General features: G+C 43.5%; 1 protein-coding gene across 5 annotated transcripts in view; it reads left to right on the forward strand.

Annotated features, from left to right (window-relative positions):
- mtmr4 (myotubularin related protein 4) overlaps window positions 1-23083 on the forward strand; it is a 215379-nt gene that overhangs the window by 186661 nt on the left and 5635 nt on the right. For all 5 annotated transcript variants that reach the window (XM_060913060.1, XM_060913061.1, XM_060913062.1 and 2 more), the window contains 7 exons: window positions 1683-1878; window positions 10515-10700; window positions 13085-13255; window positions 13637-13791; window positions 19872-20976; window positions 21081-21191; window positions 22037-22125. In XM_060913060.1, the coding sequence (XP_060769043.1) occupies window positions 1683-1878; window positions 10515-10700; window positions 13085-13255; window positions 13637-13791; window positions 19872-20976; window positions 21081-21191; window positions 22037-22125 (2013 nt within the window). The remainder of the gene's footprint in view (window positions 1-1682; window positions 1879-10514; window positions 10701-13084; window positions 13256-13636; window positions 13792-19871; window positions 20977-21080; window positions 21192-22036; window positions 22126-23083) is intronic.

Here is a 23083-nt window from a genome sequence, read left to right on the forward strand (position 1 = left end):
TGGGGACCCCCTTTTGGACTTCAGAATATTTTTGGGACCCCCTGACATCGACCACCACCACCACCACCACCACCCATTATGCAGTGTGTAGTGTAGTAATAATAACCATAATAATAATAATAATCAGACGGATATTAAAGTTGCTATTTTTTATTCACAGAAGAGCATTATCCACAAAAGAGCATTGCACATCATAATAAAACAGAACATTACACAGAACATCAGAATATTTTTTCAGTGTGTGCTTGCTTTTCAGTACAGAGTTTTTCAAATCTTGGTGATAACTGTGAGATCGCCACCCTTAGTTCGTTTTCAATGTTCAACTTTGCCCTTTATTTGGTCTTGATGGAGGCCACTGCAGAAAAGCCCACCTCACAGAGGTAGGATGTGGCAAAAGGGAGGAGTATGGCCATCCATAAACATCTTTAAACTTTCTGTCGCCAGCACCTTCAGACAGAGAACACACTGCGGTCGTTCCTCACCACCCACCAATGTGCTCGTAAAGCCCATTTCGGTGTATGCATCGTCATACCGCCTTATCTTTTTCGCTGCCGAAGTGCATGGGAACTCGTCCTGTGCAGCAGCCTTGCGTTTTGTAGGAAGCACGTGTAGAAACTTGTCCATGTTGTCATAAAGTCGCCGTCCAATGTTTTTTTCTGAATCTCAAAATAGGGACCTGTTTTATACAGTTTGTATTCACAGGAGGAGGGTTTGCTAATAACAATATCGAATTAATATTGAATTAATATTCAAGGACGGAGCGCAATTACTGAGTGAAAGGGAGCAATTGAATTCTAATGACCGTGGCAGCTATACACTGAATGAAATTCATATTGGAGGGCGGGGAGCAATTATGGAGTGAAAGGGGGTGATTGGGTTCTATAGACTGATTTAATGACTCTCTGCCGGCTGACGCATTACCAACATTCCGACGCCATTCAAAACATTCCAATGCCCGTTTTTTTTTTTCTGTGTTATGCAAACAGTCCCGTCTCTCCGCGACCCCCCTGGAGTCCCTCCGCGACCCCCAAAGGGGTCGCGACCCCCACTTTGGGAACCGCTGGGTTAACTGGTGACTCTAAATTGACCGTAGGTGTGAATGTGAGTGTGAATGGTTGTCTGTGTCAGCCCTGTGATGACCTGGCGACTTGTCCAGGGTGTACCCCGCCTTTCGCCTGCAGTCAGCTGGGATAGGCTCCAGCTTGCCTGCGACCCTGTAGAACAGGATAAAGCAGCTAGAGATAATGAGATGAGATGAGATATTGTCTTGTATAGTTTCTACTCATTGACTGACTGGTCTTGAGTTAATTTTGCATTGATAACCGATGTCCGAATTCAACATATCTAGAGAGAAGATAAAATGTGAGACATGATCAGACTAATTATTGTTAAATTGACTCAAAAGTAAGTCAGATTTGATCCAAGATTTGGGCTTGTAATCGAGTGATTTTTTTATATTTTGTGGATATTCAGATATCGGTTTCATCTCAGTTTCTGAAATAGGCAATTTTGTCTTGGTTGTACATAATGTTTAATGATTTTCTGAATTCAGTGCAAACTGAATAAAGATTCCTTACTGTTCGGTACTTTGCAAAACCGTTCTCGTAGGTGCACTCAGGCTTTTGGTCTCCGTAGTAATTTGAATGAACGCTAATGCTCTGTGTGCTACTTCCTGTCTCCAGCTGGCTGTCTGCACTCGAGAGTACACGCTGGCTGCAGCACTTGTCTGTCATGCTGAAGGCAGCCACTCTGGTGAGCTCTGCCATGGAGAGGGAGGGACGTCCAGTGCTGGTCCACTGCTCTGATGGCTGGGACCGCACGCCTCAGATTGTGGCTCTTGCTAAGGTCCTGCTCGACCCCTACTACAGAACCATCGAGGTAGAGTCATATCTGTTAAAAACATCTATACATGCGTGAAATACCGAGTCCAGGATACAAGGTTTCTAATGCACATGTAGTAAATTGCAAATGCTACAAGAGTATAAACCAGAGGAGTGCAGCGCAGTGCGATATTAGTGACTGTTTGGTCCACGGTACGTGAGGATAAACTAAATGACTTGGTGGTGCACAGATCAGCAAACTGACTTGAACCACCTCAGACAGATAGAAAACAGTCATTTTCTCTGCTCTTTCACTGACTGGAGACGGTTTGTAATAGACCAGGATTATGGGATTTGCCTTTTCTAAAAAGAATATATGTAATTTCGCCTTCAAATTTGGCCAAAATGAGGCGCCTCAAGACGACTTCCTGTCTCATGCTGCCTTCCAGTGGTTAGTAACTGTATCTTGTGTCCATGATGGAGACTTCAGAACAAAAGTTTTTCCACGTCATGTTTTTTGATTTTATATGTTGCATGTGAAGGCACAAATTCATATTCAACTATATAAGATCCTGTTATACAGTTGTGCTCATAAGTTTACATACCCTGGCAGAATCTATGATTTTTTGACCATTTTTCAGAGAATATGAATGATAACACAAAAACATCTGACACCAAATTGTTGGGGTTCAACCCAGCCAGAGACCCCGATTCTTTCGTGGGCCCCCTCGGATCCGGGACGAATGAAACAGGTCGATAGAAACAGACAGGGGAACCAGAGAGGTTTCACATGTCAGTTTATTCGCACAGTCACATGTGAAGAAAGATAAGATAAAGCAGGAGGCAGTGAGTCAGGAGTGCAAATAGTCATCTTGGATCCCTGAAACGAAATGGATAAATGTAACAGACTCATTAGATTAAAAGGACACTGTGACATCAACACAAAAGAGTGATGTTTCATTCGTCCTGGATCCGAGGGGGCCCACGAAGGAATCGGGGTCTCTGGCTGGGTTGAACCCCAACAACATCTTTTCCACTCATGCTTAGTGGTTGGGTGAAACCATTTATTGTCAAACGACTGTGTTTTTTCTCTTTTTAAATCATAATGACAACAGAAACTACCCAAATGACCCTGATCAAAAGTTCACATACCCTGGTGATTTTGGCCTGATAACATGCACAGAAGTTGACACACATGGGTTTGAATGGCTACTAAAGGTAACTTCCTCACCTGTGATCTGTTTGCTTGTAATCAGTGTGTGTGCATAAAAGCTGAGTGAGTTTCTGGGATCCAGACAGACTCCTGCATCTTTCATCCAGCCACTGACATTTCTGGATTCTGAGTCATGGGGAAAGCAAAAGAATTGTCTACGGCTCTACGGGAAAAGGTAGTTGAACTGTATAAAACAGGAAAGGGATACAAAAAGAGATCCACGGAATTGATAATGCCAGTCAGCAGTGTTCAAACTGTGATTAACAAATGGAAAATCAGGGGCTCTGTTAAAACCAGGCAAATGCCACAAAGTATCTCGCTTACAGTACGCCAAACAGCACAGAGACAAGCCTCAAAACTTCTGGAACAAGGTAATTTGGAGTGATGAGACCAAAATTGAACTTTTTGGCCACAACCATAAACGTTACATTTGGAGAGGTGTCAACAAGGCCTGTGATGAAAGGAACACCATTCCTACTGTAAAGCACGGAGGTGGATCGCTGATGTTTTGGGGATGTGTGAGCTACAAAGGCACAGGAAACTTGGTCAAAGTTGAAGGAAAGATGAATGCAGCACGTTATCAGCCAATACTGGAGGCAAATTTGCACTCATCAGCCCGGAAGCTGCGCATGGGACGTACTTGGACGTTCCAACATGACAACGATCCAAAACACAAGGCCAAGTTGACCTGTCATTGGCTACAGCAGAACAAAGTGAAGGTTCTGGAGTGGCCATCTCAGTCTCCTGACCTCAGTATCATTGAGCCACTCTGGGGAGATCTCAGGCGTGCAGTTCATGCAAGACAGCCCAGGAATTTACAGGAACTGGAGGCTTTTTGCCAAGAAGAATGGGCAGCTTTACCATCTGAGAAAATAAAGAGCCTCATCCACAACTACCACAAAAGCCCATGGGTGTTAGTACCTGGACGGAAATACGGATTTCCGTCAAAAATAAAATGCCAATATTCTGGGTTTTTTTTTTTTTTTTTTTAAGCTTTCAAATTCCACCAGTATATAAACGTTTTTTGGTTTGGCACTATAAGCTTTCCGTAGTAGTTTTTTTCATGATTAGTATGCCGTAAAGCTCCATCTCGGGTGTGTTTGCATGTTGTGCACTGTCGCTGAAATCCGAATATTACCGAGCTGTATCTTAGGCCATTCTTGGCAAACTATCAACATTGTAGCAAACAAACAACGATTGAAGTCTGACAGTTATAATGCCAAATTTTCTGGAAATCGGCGCATATAAAGCAGAAATTAAGAAACCATGGGTGTTAGCAGACAGAAGTAATTTTTTTTTTTTAAAGATATTTTTTGGGCTTTTTGCACCTTTATTGGATAGGACAGTGTAGAGACAGGAAATGAGCAGGAGAGAGAGAGAGACGGGGAGGGATCGGGAAATGACCTCGGGCCGGAATTGAACCCGGGTCGCCCGGATTTATGGTATGGCGCCTTATCCACCTGAGCCACGACGCCCCCAGACAGAAGTCATTTTGACTGAAAAAACTTACTGAAGCCGGAGGCTGAGGGTGCACAGCAACCGAACGAGCCGGCAACGCCGGCAAGGCATGAAGCAGCGCCTTGGGCTTATAGCCCAAGGTGCGCGGGGAGGGTGCGGGAGGGGGTATCCCCCTCCCGCAAGGGGGGTCTGGGGGATCACCCCCAGAAAATTTTTGAAAATACAGTGCTCTGAGGTGCTTTCTGAGCCCATTTTGCAAGGTTATAAATGAAAAATAACAGTGAGTGTTCAAGACATAATATGGTCTATATGTACAAAATAATTTTAATGGTTGGACCACAATTTTAAATTCAAATACAGGTAAATATCACACTAGATAATAGCTAGCTATTGTACCACACAACAGCCTACATAGTGATGGTAGCAAATCAACTTTCTTCTTTACTATTTGCAGAAGAAATATTTCAAATATTCACAGAACACTATTTTAAGACTGTTCAGCAATGTTTAACTAGTTTATCAAATGCTGGAATTTTCTTTTTACATGTGTGAATACCACTAAATGTAGGTAAACCATTGCCACATACTAGATCACCTTTTCCATTACTACATACAGTAAAATAATTATTCCAAAATTCATAGAACACTATTTTCAGTTTTATCAAATGCTGAAAACAATTTTTTTACATGTGTATACCACTAAATGTAGATAGTTTACCTACATTTAGTGGTATTCACACATGTAAAAAGAAAATTCCAGCATTTGATAAACTAGTTAAACATTGCTGAACAGTCTTAAAATAGTGTTCTATGAATATTTGAAATATTTCTTCTGCAAATAGTAAAGAAGAAAGTTGATTTGCTACCATCACTATGTAGGCTGTTGTGTGGTACAATAGCTAGCTATTATCTAGTGTGATATTTACCTGTATTTGAATTTAAAATTGTGGTCCAACCATTAAAATTATTTTGTACATATAGACCATATTATGTCTTGAATACTCACTGTTATTTTTCATTTATAACCTTGCAAAATGGGCTCAGAAAGCACCTCAGAGCACTGTATTTTCAAAAATTTTCTGGGGGTGATCCCCCAGACCCCCCTTGCGGGAGGGGGATACCCCCTCCCGCACCCTCCCCGCACTCCTTGGGCTATAAGCCCAAGGCGCTGCTTCATGCCTTGCCGGCGTTGCCGGCTCGTTCGGCTGCTGCGCACCCTCAGCCTCCGGCTTCAGTAAGTGTTTTTTTTTTCTTCTCCTTTCAGTCAAAATGACTTCTGTCTGCTAACACCCATGCAAAAGACTTCAGGCTGTCATTGATGTTAGAGGGGGCAATACACGGTATTAAGAACTGGGGTATGTAAACTTTTGATCAGGGTCATTTGGATGTTTTTTGTTGTCATTATGATTTAAAAATAGAAAACACAGTTATCAATAAATGGCTTCACCCAACCACTAACCACGAGTGGGGAAAAAGTTTTTGTGTTATCATTCATATTCTCTGAAAAAAGGCCAAGAAAGCAAAAATTCTGCCAGGGTATGTAAACTTATGAGCACAACTGTACATTTATTCTACTCCAGGTCTTTTTAAAAAAAAAAAAAAAAAACCTAGAAGGGTGGTAGTGTATACCTCCGCCAAGCCACATGTTCAAATTTGCATCAAAACCGAATCAGCTGTTCCTTGGTCCATGGCTCACCTTTCCTCAAAATTTTTTCAAAATCTATTTGCTACTTTGAGTTACATTGGGAACAGACAAACAAATGGAGGCGAGAACATGTATAACCTCCTCCAACCAAGTTGCCAGAGGTAAACATGTCTGCATGAAGAGCTGAAGCTAAATAATTTTAAAATATAATTGGCGCAATTTTCACCTTTTCATGGTTTGTAGTATAATGCAGTGTGTATGGCTGGTCCAGTTTGAATTAAAAAAAAAAACACTAACCCTTAAAGTGCACATCACGGGTAAATTCAGGAGCAAGATCAATGTAATTCTCCTATTTTATATTAAACTTCGGTCAAATATCTCTCACATTTTGTGCAATTTTTTTACCTTGCGCAATACCGGAAAAATTCAGTTGAAATCAAGCCATTTGAGGTGAATTGGTCCGCCTCTGGAAAAACTTGGCATTTGGATTTACCAGGCAAACATTGATTTTCGTGACGTCGCGTGCGGGACGCCTCCCTCTGAATCCTACGTCAGCGCTGGTTTGTTTATGAGAAAACGACCTGGTGGTTTTCTGCAAATTTCTTCAACGTTATCGCGTAATTATTTAAATGGTTAACAGATGTATCGTAGGAGGGTGTAGCAACACCAATCATGATGGGATTAGTACTCATCGTTTCCCACATTGCGCTCTGGTGACAATTCCATATTTCAATGCAAAATCGCTAGCTGCTAAACTTGGTCTACACAGGCTGTGCACTGAAACCGTGCAAGCTCGCGCAGCCTGCTGGCGCTTCCTCAGGTAACGTCACGAATCTGGCTCCAGACTCCCTTGGGGTTTTTCCAGACGTGTTTTGTTATTTTATTTTTTTCTGCTGTAGACAGATGGCCTTGTGCAAAATTACCCTTCTGGATGAGTGTGTAAAGGGACATACTTTCATATAAAAAAAAATAATAATAATAATTTGGTCCAGGATATGCACTTTAATACAAAATCCTGTTGATTTGTGCCCTGGAGCTACGCTTGGGATTGATGGCTCTTTCATGCACCGATCAGTAAATTTTCCTGAAGATTATCAGCATATTATATATGATTTTTCAGATAGAAATAAATAGGCGTAACTAAATGACTCCCAATTATCTACAGTGGATATAAAGTGTACACACCCTGTTAGGTTTTTCTGATGTAAAAAAAAAAAAAAAGAGACCACGATAAATAACTTCAAAACTTTTCCCACCTTTAATGTGACCTATAACCTGTACAATTCAATTGAACAAACAAATCTGTTGGGGGGAGAGACATTAAAAAATGTACAGTAAGCTGGTTGCATAAGTGTGCACACCCTTAAACTAGTACTTTGTTGAAGTACCTTTTGATTTAATTACAGCATTCAGTCTTTTTGGGTCGGAGTCTATCAGCCTGCCACATCTAGACTTGGCAATGTTTGCCCACTCTTCCTTGCAAAAGCGCTCCAAATCTGTCAGATTGCGAAGGCGTCTCTTGTGCACAGCCCTCTTCACGTCACCCCACAGATTTTTTATTGGATTTAGGTCTGGGCTCTGGCTGGGCCATTCCAAAACTTTTTTGGGGGGTTATTGTCATGCTGAAAGATGAAATTCCTCTATCTTCAGCTTTCTAGCAGAAACCTGAAGGTTTTGGGCCAAAACTGACTGGTATTTAGAACTGTTCATAATTCCCTCCACCTTGACTAAAGCCCCTGTTCCAGCTGAAGAAAAACAACCCCAAAACATGCTGCTGCCACCACCATGCTTCACCGTGGGTATGGGGTTCTTTTGGTGATGCGCAGCGTTTTTGTGCTAGACATACCTTTTGGAATTGTGGCCAAAAAGTTCAACCTTGGTTTCATCAGACCATAACACATTTTCCCACACGCTTTTGGGAGAGTTGATGTTTTTTTTTTTTTTTTGTAAAATTTAGCCAGGCCTGGATGTTTTTCTTTGACCCTACCCCATAGTCCAGACATATGGAGAATACGGGAGATTGTTGTCACATGTCGTACACAACCAGTACTTGCCAGAAATTCCTGCAGCTCCTTCAGTGTTGCTGTAGGCCTCTCGGCAGCCTCCCTGACCAGTTTTCGTCTTGTCTTTTCATCAATTTTGGAGGGACGTCCAGTTCTCAGTAATGTCTCTGTTGTCCCATATTTTCTCCAGTTCTTGATGACGGTCTTCACTGTGCTCCATGGGATATCTAATGCCGTAGAAATGTTTTTGTACCCTTCTCCTGACTGATACCCTTCAACAATGAGATCCCTTTGATGCTTTGTAAGCTCTCTGTGAACCCTGGCTTTTGCTGGAGGATGCAACTGAGTAAACGTCTGAACTTTATTTGTGGTTAATCAGAGTCATTTTAACTGATGGCGGGTGTGAACCCAAAAAGACTGAATGCTGTAATAAAATCAAAAGGTGCTTCAACAAAGTATTAGTTTAAGGGTGTGCACACTTATGCAACCAGCTTATTGTACATTTTTTATTTTTCCCCCCCCCCCCCCCCCCCCCCCCCCCCCGATTTGTTTTTCAATTGAATTGTACATGTTATAGGTCACATTAAGGTGGGAAAAGTTTTGAAATTGTTTATCGTCTCAGGTTTTTCTGATGTAAAAAAAATATATATTTTAACAGGGTGTGTTTTTTTTTTTTTTTTTTTTAAATATATATATATATATAATATATATATATCCAGTGTAAATTGTGAAGGCTTTCAGTACATGCTGTCTTGTGGAAGCACCACGAGGTGGAGCTGTTTAAGCCTGCCTGATTGTGAGCGAGCAAGGTAACTTAGGAATAACCATACAAAGCCTCGATTTTATTTCGCGCCCTTGTGACCTCTGGAAGATATTGAAACAGAAGGCCAAACGAATCAACCGGAAAGCACATGTATTAGCCGTCTGATTTAAACATCGGGTAATTTTAATATATTGATGCCTCAAAAGCATATCAATAAAATAATGTAATAATCAATATATGGCTATTTTGACATCCCTACTACTGCTGTAATCATTAATACTGTCCTGTGCTCATCTCAGGACTCGTACTGAGCATCTTCAGCATACTTGGTACCAGCTTTCAGCACGTGTATAATGTAATGATTTATAATCCCACTGTCCAAGGCCACCCAGAAGGGAATCTGTCCCTTCCCTTCCCCCACACACCTTATAGACCCCTTTCACATGACGTCACCGCGCCGCGAGATTTTGTTAGGCGCCATATTGGAAGACCAAGTACATGCACTCACAATATAAAACAAAGTACGAGCGAGAGTAAAGTGACACGATGGCTGATAATTCTGGTTATGTGAGTACATTACCAGCTGCAGAAAGGGCACGGTATGTGGAGAAACTGGCTGTGATTGATGGGTTTGACCCATATGATAAGACTCGTGGCAAGGGAGAATGGAAACATAAGGAGGACCGGACACCAATTCTGCCATCTGTTTGCTACCCAGACATTGTAAACTATTTGTTGTTTACACCCAGTGCCTACACTCAGTGTTCGAACTATGCCGATATTTTCGGGGGGTCCCTTTTTTTTCCCTGGCGGTGTGTGCTTGCGCTTGTCTCGGAGCGCGGATCTCCAAACACATGAGAAGCCTATCTTGCGCACATATCACGCGGACTCCACACACGCATCGCGTCTGAAGTCATAACTCATCAGGGGAAATCGTGTCCGCATTGGCATGTTCAAAAAACAACCTCGCATCAACAATGATACCACACGCAAGGAAAAAAAAAACAGTCAGGCTACTGAACAACCAACCTGGCAGCAGCGAGCAAGCCCCAAACCATCCTAAATTATTATTATTATTATTATTATTATTATTATTATTAAATTGTAGAAGTCTGGGAGGCTTGCTCCTCATACAGTTATCAACTTGGGGCCACTTTAGCATGTTTTAAATCTGAATTTCTTGCGTTTGCTTACCTCAAAGTGTCTGCAGATCATGCACAGACTTATCCATTATATCCACAGTTTTTTGCCAAGTCTCACACAGGTTTCTTTCAAGTCTACTGTTGGGCCAATAAATCATAAATAAAACAGCTCAGATTTGTTTAAGTCGTTTGCCACTCCACTTTATTCTCGTGGGTTCACATACCGCTGCCGTTATTATCCCCTTATCACGAGTTTGTTGGTCTTCCAAAATGGCGCAGGGTCTGTTTACTTCCGGTTTCGGGTGACGTCAGTGAAAGGGGTCTATAGAATGCAAATGCATTTTGATTCTCATGGTGTTTTCCAATTTTGTGATCCTTTTCACTGTAGGGTTCAAGAACAGTGGTGCCATTAGAAAGCAAATTCTGTCCTCGCCTGACTTTTTGAACCATGTTTCTTTTAATCTCTGCAGGGTTTCCAGGTGCTGGTGGAAACAGAGTGGCTAGATTTCGGTCACAAGTTTGCGGACCGCTGCGGTCATGGCGAGAACGCAGAGGACGTGAACGAGCAGTGCCCAGTCTTCCTGCAGTGGCTTGATTGTGTCCATCAGCTCTTAAAACAGTTTCCCTGCTGGTTCGAGTTCACCGAGGCCTTTCTGGTGTGTGTCTGGTGCATGCATCCATTTTGTTCTTATGCTGTATTCCATTGATCTGATCTTTAAAATTCAATTTGTTTTTGGTTCAGAATATTAAGATGCAATTATAGATTGTCCATTCTTTATTGCTTTAGGCTGTATTGTGATTCCCCCCCCTCTCCGCCTACTTCCTGCTTTTAGAACATTTTATCTTCATTATGTATTCTCATCTCATTATCTCTAGCCGCTTTATCCTTCTACAGGGTCGCAGGCAAGCTGGAGCCTATCCCAGCTGACTACGGGCGAAAGGTGGGGTACACCCTGGACAAGTCGCCAGGTCATCACAGGGCTGACACATAGACACAGACAACCATTCACACTCACATTCACACCTACGGTCAATTTAGAGTCACCAGTTAACCTAACCTGCATGTCTTTGGACTGTGGGGGAAACCGGAGCACCCGGAGGAAACCCACGCGGACACGGGGAGAACATGCAAACTCCACACAGAAAGGCCCTCGCCGGCCCCGGGGCTCGAACCCAGGACCTTCTTGCTGTGAGGCGATAGCGCTAACCACTACACCACCGTGCCGCCCCTTCATTATGTATTTTCATTTATAATTAAACTGTTATATTTAAAGCAATCATTAATGATTGCTGGTTTTATTTTAATGAAATTTACAGAAGAACGAAAGCTGTACGTTTGCCGTGCATTAGAGATGACTTTTTTTTATTAATCTATAGTTTTCCATCTTTTTTTCAATCATCATCCTTTTTATCCCTAATGCTAATAAGATAATATGAAGATCATCTTTTAAAGTGCATATCCCGGGTAAATTCAGGAGCAAGATCAATGTAATTCTCCTATTTTATATTAAACTTTGGTCAAATATCTGTCACATTTTGCATTTTGTGCAATTTTTTTTTTTTACCTTGCGCAATACAGTGAACCCTCGTTTATCGCGGGGGTTACGTTCCAAAAAGGACCCGCGATAGGCAAAATCTGTGAAATAGTCAACTTTATTTTTTTACAACTATTATACAATACAAATGTAAAGCATTTGTTTAAGAAATTTAAAAAAAAAAACGTTCTTGCAAGTAACTGACAGTTTTTAATACTTTTAAAATAATACTGTAATAATACTGTAAAATAATATTTTTAATAATGAATACGAGGTTAGACACATTGCGACTCGCGCGTATTTCACAGTCCCTCTGACTGTGCCTCTTCGTCCTGACTCCACTCCGCTGTAGCGTCATTTTCTGCTGAAGGCTGTGGTGCAGGTGTCTTTCTCCGAGAGAAGAACATGGTTATGGGTAGTTGTTGGTCTTGTTGCGGACAGTCACAACCCTTTTTGCATCCTTGTTAAAACTTATTGCTGCTGTCGTCCTTATTTTATTTTCCTCCTTCTTTATGGAACGAACCGAAGATTCATTTATTCCGTAATGGCGCCCCACAGCAGCATAGCTTCTACCTTCCTTCAGCATGTCCGAAAGTTTAACTTTTTCTGCGATAGTTAGCATCCTCCTTTTGGGCGCGTCTGGAGGTGCCTTTGTCGGTGCAGGACGTTTTGTCGACATTGTGGGTTTTGGCATGGAAAAAAATTGCAAACGTAAATTTGGCAGGCTGTACAGAGACGAGGCACGGAAACGGTTGACACTGGTGTAAGTGAAAGACCAATATCAACTTTTTTCACTTCTAGACTACAGTCCCTTAGCCAATCAGGATTCTGAACACAATGCACTGTAAAAAAAAAAAAAATCCGTGAAACAGCGAAGCCGCGAAAGATGAACCGCGTTATAGCGAGGGTTCACTGTACCAGAAAAATTCAGTTGAAATCAAGCCATTTGAAGCGAATTGGTCCGCCTCTGAAAAAACTTGGCATTTGGATTTCCCGGCAAACATTGATTTTCGTGACGTCGCGTGCGGGACGCCTCCCTCTGAATCCTACATGAGTGCTGGTTTGTTTGAGAAAACGACCTGGTGGTTTTCTGCAAATTTCTTCAACATTTTCTTCAACATTCATCATTTTCCAAAAGACCGGACAATGAGAGAGAAATGGGAGCGCTTGGTCTACACAGGCTGTGCACTGAAACCGTGCAAAGCTCGCGCGGCCTGCTGGCGCTTCCGCAGGTGACGTCACGAATCTGGCTCCAGACTCCTTTGGGATTTTTCCAGACGCGTTTTATTTTTTTCTGCTGTAGACAGATGACCTTGTGCAAAATTACCCTTCTGGATGAGTGTGTAAAGTGACGTACTTGCATATAAAAAAAAACCCTGAAATTGGTCCAGAATATGCACTTTAAGCTGATTGATATCTCTTCATACAAAAGATGTTTTGATGCAAATGAGTGGGGGGGGGCACTTGACTCAGGAGCAATGGAAATGTGTGTGTGTGTTTTGCAGGTGAAGCTGGTGCAGCACACATACTCGTGTCTGTATGGAACATTCCTGTGTAATAACGCCCGAGAGCGGGAATCTCGAAACGTCTACAAGCGGACATGCTCTGTCTGGTCGCTGCTCCGTGCCGGCAACAAGAACTTTCAAAACTTTCTCTACATCCCCTGCCATGATATGGTAATCTTGAAGCTATTTAAGAAGAAAAAATCCGCGTAGTGCTGATTTATTGCATGCTTTTGTTTTTAGAGTGGCTTTGCTGGAGAGAACTGTTGACCACTGCTCTATTGCAGTATAATTACACACATAACTTGAAGTGTTCGTGTAGTTCGATGTTAATGAAAGCATGTGGGAGCTGACGGAAAAACGACTTACAAGTACAGACACTTTTCCTAATAATTAGGGTTCTTATGATTTTAATTGATCTTGGGATTTTCTTCTTGCATCTTTAAGCCTTCGTTTAGGCTTTGACTGGACATGTCTGTAAAAAAAAAAAAAAAAATCTATCTAGACTATAGAAAGATGACCCATGTCATGACCTTTTTGTAACCTCTGGGACAGATCTTGCAGCCGGTGTGTCACACGCGAGCATTGCAGGTGTGGACAGCTGTGTACCTGCCCACCTCGTCCCCATGCACCGCAGCCGAGGACACGATGGAAATCTACCTGAGCCCTTCGTCCCAGGGAGAGGAGCTCACCTCGCGCTCACTCGACAGGTCAGTACAGCAGTCACGGTTGGAATTTATGCTGATCAGAGAGCTGGAACAGCATACAGATTGATTTGTAAGTAGAATCTGCCCTCTTCTGGACAGCTGTGGTAGCAGAATATGGGGAAAAACTTGATGCAAGCTAAGAAAGTAAAACAATGCTCATTATTTTATATGAATGAATTCAGTACCTTTATACATAGTACAGGACACTTTTTCGATGGAATAAAAACGTGTTCTATTCCCTTCTAGCGGGTTTCGTTCATTTGGTTTGATAGCATGCAGTATTGTTAGCATATCACTGTGTTGCGTCACTCTACCCAATGGAGAATGAGCGTTGAATATGGTTTACGATATCGCATAGTTGTCGAGACATGACGTCACACGTCGGCGCTGATGTGAATATTCAATTCAAAAGCATTTCTTTGTTCACCAGGAAAGAGAAAGACGTATTAAACACCCAATAGGCTACCAAAACTCATCTCATTATCTCTAGCCGCTTTATCCTTCTACAGGGTCGCAGGCAAGCTGGAGCCTATCCCAGCTGACTATGGGCGAAAGGCGGGGTACACCCTGGACAAGTCGCCAGGTCATCACAGGGCTGACACATAGACACAGACAACCATTCACACTCACATTCACACCTACGGTCAATTTAGAGTCACCAGTTAACCTAACCTGCATGTCTTTGGACTGTGGGAGAAACCGGAGCACCTGGAGGAAACCCACGCGGACACGGGGAGAACATGCAAACTCCACTGCACCACTGTGCCGCCCGCTACCAAAACTTGATTAGATATTCTTCATGCATATTTACAAGCAGTGGCGAAGTATTTCTATTAGAGCTGGGACTTGAGCTTAGCCAGACACCAAAAAAGCAACAGGGCGAAGGACTTTTGTAAAGGATTAGCGGCAGGTAGCTCTGTTGTGTGTAGTTGTCGATGTTGATTTTAAAAGTAACTAAATAAATTACACAGGGAAATGAATACTTAAGTCTGAGCGAAAAACACTACGTTTACACTGCAAGGCTTAATGCTCAATTCTGATTTTTTTGTGAAATCCGATTTTTTTGTGAGGTCGTTCACATTAACAAATGTATGCGACTTGTATGTGATCCTCAGTATGAACGAAAAGCGACCTAAAAGTGTCCCGCATGCGCATTGCAGGATACGACGACGTCACACGCAGTGAGCATGGCCAGTGTTTACGGAAGTAACCTAAAGTTTCCTGTGTATGACAGTAGCCAGCATGGAGTACCTGGCGATGATGCAGTTGTTGTTGCGACGGAGCCAGAACATGCACAATAGCCTGATGTTAAGGAGGAGGTTGAGAAGGAAAAGGGCAAGGGTTTTGGCTCGGGCGTTCTGCGGGGTAGTGACTGCAACCTCCGTTCAAAGGAACATCAAAGCCATGTTGTTGTAACTGTTTTTGAGAGACCCGCCGCCTACTTCAGCGCAGAATAGTGACGTTTGTGGCTTGTTGATGACGTGTAAGTCGGATGAATGCGACCTGGCCGTTCAGACTGAAGTCGCATATGAAAAGATCGGATAGGAATCGGAATTAGGACCACATATCCAAACGGCCTGGGTCGGATTTGAAAAAATCGGATCTGTGTCGTTCATATTGTCAATAAAAGATCGGATACAGGTCACATATGGGCGAAAAAATCGGATTTGAGTCACTTCAGCCTGCAGTGTGAGCATAGTGAAATACTGTAGTGAGCGTGCAGCGTGGAAGAAAAGTCTGGAGACCTAAATCTTAGTTTCTTGGTCGTTAGCCTGTGCTACTTGCTGTCGATAGCGCTGGCTTGACCGCTTTATTAGCATTCACGAACACTACTGATGAACGCTACACTGGCTGGAAGGTGACTGCACTGCCATGCTGACTTGTAAACTCCTGTTGGCCTTTGAGAAGGTCTAGGGCGAGATTTTTTTTTTTTTTTTTGGTCCCTCCCAGTATAAATCAATATGTGATTTGGTTAATTCATCCATAGACATATAAACATAGACGCCACATTGAGCTGGTGGCCCGTTGCTGGGATACGTCAGAGTGTCCGCCATATTTGATGTGGCAAATCTTCCCCGTAAACCAATGCAAGTAAATGGACTGAACTTCATAAAGCCCCTTTCTACAATAATATTTAACTCGATGCCTTTTATTCACCCATTAAGACACACACGTGTATATATTTGGGAAACAAACAGGCATCAAAACACGCATAACTTTTAATGTGATGGTTATAAATAGTGTGCGAAATACCCTGTACACTGCAAACTAGCGACAGATACGCGATAGATAGCTCAGGTAAGCTAATCAGTCAGCATACCGTAGCAAGCTACCAAAACCTGAGGCCACAATAACAAACCTACAAGACTGAATATGATAAATGATGGAAATAGTGGAAAAACTGGAAATAGTGAATGAAAATAAAAATGTACTGTTTTATGTATTGAGTCACCACACAGACCTACTCTCGTTGAATAAAGTGAGCTGAATGACCGCCAAACTGAGTTCGGCCAGGTTCTAACGTCATACCAAAACAAAATACATCACTGATTCCTTCACATTCAGAAAGGTTCATCATACGTTCAAAAACGTTCATCATAGTGTGGCACTGTATTATCTAATTCTCACTGCTTATAACTCTACACCTACCCGGTGGAGATGAGCTGGGAAACTGAAGACTGAAGGAACAGCTCCCTCTCTGATCCTGACTGTCTGACCTGTTCTGTCCAAATCCTTCATATTAGCCACAAAGTAGGGCTGTGCGATATATCGAATATACTCGATATATCGCCGAAAATTCTGTGTGCGTTACATAAAATTATTATATCGTAACTATCGAGTATTTTATGGTCATCTTCCGACTTGCGTTCGTTTCGTGTTTGTTTAAAACATTTCCCGGTGGTTTTCTCCCTGGCCCTCAGGCAGTAACGTGAGAGGCTGCCTAAGGGTAAAGAAAACAATAATGTCACGCACTCGCCAACCAATCCCGGGCGACATCTCGGTGCTGAAAGGAACTTCCGGGAAGATTTTCTAGTTTCGGTTGTGTTGCCAGATTGGGCGGTTTTAAGTGCGTTTTGGCGGGTTTTGAACATATTTTGGGCTGGAAAACGTCAGCAGTATCTGGCAACACTGCCGGCGGGAAGATTTCCTGGTTCCGGTTTACAGCGCTGGCTCAGTTCGTGCAATCGCTGATTTTGCATAGGCTCCCGTGTGTGTAAGCTCTGTCAATTCCAGCGACAAATTAAAAATGGAATCGGACGAATTGGTTCCTAAAAGAACTAGTAAAGGCCAATTTATGCTGACAACCCAGTCGTCGCAGATGGCGTCGCAGACAGCGTCTGCGTAGCCCCCCCCCCCCCCCCCCCCCCCCCCCCCCCAACTTCGCAGACGCTCTGCGCGCACCTCCCAAAAATTGTGACCACCGCAGAAGCCTCGCAGACAAGAGGGCTCTGATTGGTCCACTCTACATCCGCTGTACACACACTTCCGCTTCCCTACTTTCCCGGCTTGGTTTGTTTTCACGACCGCCATTTTTAAAAACACGAGCGAAGATGGAGCAGCACGAAGAGCGGTTGATCGAGGAAGTGAGGAAGTACGTACATCTATACAACTCCAGTTCTAGTCATTATAAGTAACCGGAGGATAAACACTCCACTAACCACACCCACCAACTACTCCTAGCGATTTCGCGACTTCGCGCCCCCTTGCGTTGTGGCGGTGAATAACATCGCGCACGCCTATTACTCCCCGCTCAACGATAAATTACAACTGTCTGCGAAAAGCTATCTGCGAAAGCCTTGTCGCAAGAGCATGCAGAGGCCTTAAGGGGTCAGTCATCTGGCATTTTTTTTGGATATCGCGAGGAGGATGTGGAACAGCAAATGCCAGTTTGTAAAGTGTGAAAAAACCCGTCATCACGAAAGGCAGCAGCCGGAATTATACACATCTGAGAGGCAGAGCCAGAAAACATTCAGTTCAAAAGTGTGCAAAGAGAAAAATTGTTTTGCAGATCTCTCTTCTCTCCCTCAATCTCTCTCTCTCTCTCTCTCTCTCTCTATTGTGAATGTTCCAGTGGTTCTCAGTAGTCAGGTTAATAGCTTGGAGATCTATTTTTTAAAATGATTTAATGAATGAGCACTTTTCTTATTTAGGCTAAATGTCTTTCTCAGTGTTGAGCTGCACTTTATTGGTTTGAGCTCTGAGCAGCTCTGTATTGTGTTGCCCCTTTGTTGCTATTTTCAAGATTGTTTTTGCAGTTTGTGCCACATCTTTGTTGAATAAAAATAGTCTTATTTCAATTCAATTGTGATTAATCACCAACATGAAAATTTAAAATGTGTTGTTGAAAACCACCTGTAAAGTTAACCAAGAATGTTATTTAATCTGCAGGGATTGTAGTGAAAACAGTAAAGAGTAAAAGTTAGATTTCATGGGGTCCTTTAGAGGAGATTTAAATATATCGAGATATATATCGTATATCGTGAAATGGAGAAAATGTATCGGGATATTCATTTTTTCCCATATCGCACAGCCCTACCACAAAGTCAGGAAAATCTGTTCGTAAAATTACGTTATAATGACCAAATACAATGAAAAGTATTTTTCCAGTCTCACCTGTGAAAGGTAATCCCATGTGATCTCGTTTGGACGGTAAACCTGTTGGTACAGTTAAACGCAGCACATGAATGAGGCATCTTTATTCTCGGCTACTGTCTAGACGCTATACCAGAGACGGGTGAAGAATCTCCACTTTGCCCCATCCAATATGGCGGCGAGGATGACGTATGATTCTACGCAGAATGCGGCGTCTGTTTATGTGTGTATGAATTCATCGGTCACATCCTACATAAACATGCGCTGCCATGGCCTTCTGTCCTGGCAATGAAGTCCTAACCAATGAGTGAGCTGGATCTAAACTCTTCTCAGCCTCGAGACAAACAAACAAACAAATCTCGTTGGATAACTCGATTTTAATGTTTTCAGGACAGTAACGCTTTAATTTCTGAAGCAAATTTGATAGAAAATGAGACTGAATTATGAGAATTATAATGAAATTATGAAAGAAATTAAATCTAACATTTGAAATGCTGATCTGTATGGGTCTTCTCTGAAAGCCTTGAAGGTTCCCTTCTTTTTGCAAGACAAAAATAAAAACCATACGAACGGACATCGAAAAACTGGAAAAAGAGGCTAAAGGCCTCTGCATGCTCTTGCGACAAGGCCTTCGCAGATAGCTTTTCGCAGACAGTTGTAATTTATCGTTGAGCGGGGAGTAATAGGCGTGCGCGATGTTATTCACCGCCACAACGCAAGGGGGCACAAAGTCGCGAAATCACTAGGAGTAGTTGGTGGGTGTGGTTAGTGGAGTGTTTATCCTCCGGTTATTTATAATGACTAGAACTGGAGTCGTATAGATGTACGTACTTCCTCACTTCCTCAGTCAACCGCTCTTCGTGCTGCTCCATCTTCGCTCGTGTTTTTAAAAATGGCGGTCGTGAAAACAAACCAAACCGGGAAAGTAGGGAAGCGGAAGTGCGTGTACAGCAGATGTAGAGTGGACCAATCAGAGCCCTCTTGTCTGCGACGCTGTCTGCGAGGCTTCTGCGGTGGTCACAATTTTTGGGAGGTGCGCGCAGAGTGTCTGCGAAGGTGGGGGGGCTACGCAGACGCCATCTGCGACGCTATCTGCGAGGACTGGGTTATCAGCATAAATTGGCCTTAAGTGATGGCTTTTTTTTTTCGTGGTACATCAGATATATTCCATTCAGCTAGCATTGATCTTGAATGGGTCGAAGCTATCCTGCTAGCTGAATGGAATATCGGATATACCACTGTACACCAGCCAGTATTAATTTAAATATTATACTGCTTTAAATTCATATGATAATAGAGAAGACATTAAAGTTCTGTGCATGTTTCTTGCTGTATAAACTAAGCATGCATGTTTTTTTTTATATTTGTTGCATCACCACTGCACGTGGTATTTAAAAGGCATTGAGTTTAATCTGAGGATGCCTGCATATATCTTTCTTTTTTTTTTTTTTTAAAAAAGGAAATCACATGGCTATTGTATTTTAATCCAGGCTACCCAAGACGCGTTCGATGGACAACTTGGTGTGTGCTTTTGAAAATGGCGTAGCCCTCACGCGCACCTCCAGCGATCCCAACCTCAACAAGCACTGCCAAGAGGGACGGCCCACTCTGGAGCCAATGATGGGCCAGGGTGGCAGTTTTACAGACAACCTCGAGTTTACCTCCGACACCAAAGTGTGTAGTGAGGACCAGGAGGTGGTTCCATCTGAAGAGATGCCACCCTCACCCCCTCCAAAGTCTGATCAGGACGGCTGTGTGAATAACAGGCCAGAACCGTGTCTCACCACACAGCCTTTGCCTTCCTTGCCTCATCCCTTAACTTTAGACCCGGTTTCTCCCTTGTCACAAGCCCCGCCCATTTTGCACCAAGCTTTGCTTCAAATCACCAGCCCTCCCCTCCCACCATCACCACAGGAAGTGCAGGCGAGGACTGTTGATACCACTTGCACGTTCACTACTACTGACGATCCACCGAACTCTCCGATCTTAAATGGTGTGGAGAAGGAAGAGCGCGCCACCGAGACACTCGGATTCCCTTCGCCTACTGCTGCGGAGCTTTTAGAGATCAAAAAACTCACTGCTCTTGTCCAGTTGGAGGATTCCACTGAAACCATAAAGGATGAGTATGGCACCATGGCAGAGCTTCATGCTGTTCAGAAGGCCAACGCGGGAAAGACTCCAGTCTCAGGCCTGGCTACAAATTATGAGAAGTGGACTCAGAGTGTTAAACTCCTCCGTGCCCAGTCTGGGAGTACTAACGGAGGCTACAGAGAGGTTCAGCGAAACCTGAGCAGTCCAGTCCAGCCTGGATGGATGTCGGCAGTGAAAAACGCTGCACTCTGCACTTCTTCGTCCTTTTCCTCAGCCCTGGGACCATCGTTCCGGCAAAATCCGTCGGCGGCTCACTGCTTGGACGACGACGGCCTGCCGGTGCCACTGGACGCCGTGCAGCAGCGCCTGCGCCAGATCGAGGCGAGCTACAAGCAAGAGGTGGAAGTGCTGCGGCGGCAGGTCAAACAGCTGCAGATGAAACTGGAGAGCAGGCAACACAGCTCACCACCGTCTGAGCCAGACATCTATTACGAGGACGACATTGTGAGTGCAAAGAGGAAAAGGGATGCTGATGACGGCACATCACTGATTTTTATATTTTAAAAAAAAAAAAACCTAACCTCTCCTATCATCTTGTTTCATTACAGACATGCCTCCGAGAATCCGATGATGGTGACGAAGAGGATTCGCTGTCGGCCCACAGTGAGGATCGCCTCAGCGAGGGCAGCTGGGATCGAGTGGAGAGAAAAGACACCGAGGTGAGATGCTTTTGAAAAGCATTGATTTTAGGACCAGCTCTCATTTTTCTAACAAGTGTAGACAAATCATTCCTCGTTGCTTTACTGTAATTCTGTAATAATAATAATAATAATGAAGGGCGGCATGGTGGTGTAGTGGTTAGCGCTGTCGCCTCACAGCAAGAAGGTCCGGGTTCGAGCCCCGTGGCCGGCAAGGGCCTTTCTGTGCGGAGTTTGCATGTTCTCCCTGTGTCCGTGTGGGTTTCCTCCGGGTGCTCCGGTTTCCCCCACAGTCCAAAGACATGCAGGTTAGGTTAACTGGTGACTCTAAATTGACCGTAGGTGTGAATGTGAGTGTGAATGGTTGTCTGTGTCTATGTGTCAGCCCTGTGATGACCTGGCGACTTGTCCAGGGTGTACCACGCCTTTCGCCCGTAGTCAGCTGGGATAGGCTCCAGCTTGCCTGCGACCCTGTAGAACAGGATAAAGCGGCTAGAGATAATGAGATGAGATGAGATGTGGCAGAAGTGCAGATACAGGTCAAAAGCTTCAGTTAATACTCTCATCAAACACCAGAAGAAGGGGAAAGTCATTTCAAGGACGACAACGAAGTTATTTTGCCCACAGGACAGAGCTTCGCTGGATAGAGGGGAAAAAAATGATTAAGCAGGAATGAGATCAAGAAAAGAGTATGATGTTAAACGTCCTTCATGAAATCGAGGATGATTTCTGTGCTGTCTGAGCAAAAGTCTGACTCAGGACTTGAGTCGTGTTTTATCCATATGGACTTGTATTGAGTGTTAAAGGCTTCGATTGCGATATCAGGATGTCAAATCCGAGTCCGAATCTCTCTGACCCTCACACAGGTAACCAGATGGGTTCCAGACCATATGGCCTCACACTGCTTCAACTGTGACAGCGAGTTCTGGATTGCTAAGAGACGCCATCACTGCAGGTAAGAACTACGAAGCCAAACGTGCCACACCGTGCTTTGAATTGGTGTGCGATGGTGGACCAGTATGATGTAGTAATGATCACAGCTTGAATACCAGTCAAAGGGTTGGAGACACTGAAATAACTTGATAAGCTTCTGAAACTGGTTAGGGGCCGTTCACAATTATCAACATTTTCATGAGCGTACAAAACGTACGCTGGGGGGGGAGGGGGTTAATCAGCCGTGTACGCTTTTAAAATAGTTATAAAAATGTCAATCCCTCTTTGTATCAACGGCTATACCTCCTTGTATTTACGGCTCTTGATCCGTGGCTATCTCGAGAAGATCGTCAATACAGCCCTATCTCACTCCAATGGCTCTAATTGCCGTGTTTGTACACAGCATGAATGCACAATACAGACGTTCCCTGGGCGTCCGACGGTGGCGCTGGCTGATACACACGTTCTGACGTTGCAGAACAATGGCGTCCCAGTGTGAGTGGTTCAATGAGCTGGAGATTTATGTGAAAAATGGGCCAGACACAATACATCGGTCCCCAAACAATGAATACTGCCACTTCTTCAATGTGTTCCATTTCGTCAACCACAATTTAAAACGGTCTCACAATTTAAAACAGTCTGAGGCAGTCAGCGCTGGACAAAACCTTTGGAAAAGGTTGAAAACTGATGGTCTGAATGCCGGCCGATGTGCACTGTATCAACAAGGTCGTGAAAGGATGGAAAAACTCAGTGCGGCCAAAGAAAACTATTGTGGACCTATTTCAAAAGGTTAGTTTGACTTTTCCTTGCTTCTGAGGGTAATTTTGGAAGGCTGGCCACGTCAGTGTGGAAAGCTACTGCGTGTAGCTAGGCCGTAGCTAGTAGAGATGCGCGGATGGCGGTTGCAGCCGCGGAGTCCGCAGATAATCCGCGGATCGGGCGGGTGAACTAGCGAAAAATAAAAATTTAATTAAATTCGG

This window comes from Neoarius graeffei, chromosome 28 (genome assembly GCF_027579695.1).
Source record: "Neoarius graeffei isolate fNeoGra1 chromosome 28, fNeoGra1.pri, whole genome shotgun sequence".
In the NCBI taxonomy this organism is placed as follows: domain Eukaryota; kingdom Metazoa; phylum Chordata; class Actinopteri; order Siluriformes; family Ariidae; genus Neoarius; species Neoarius graeffei.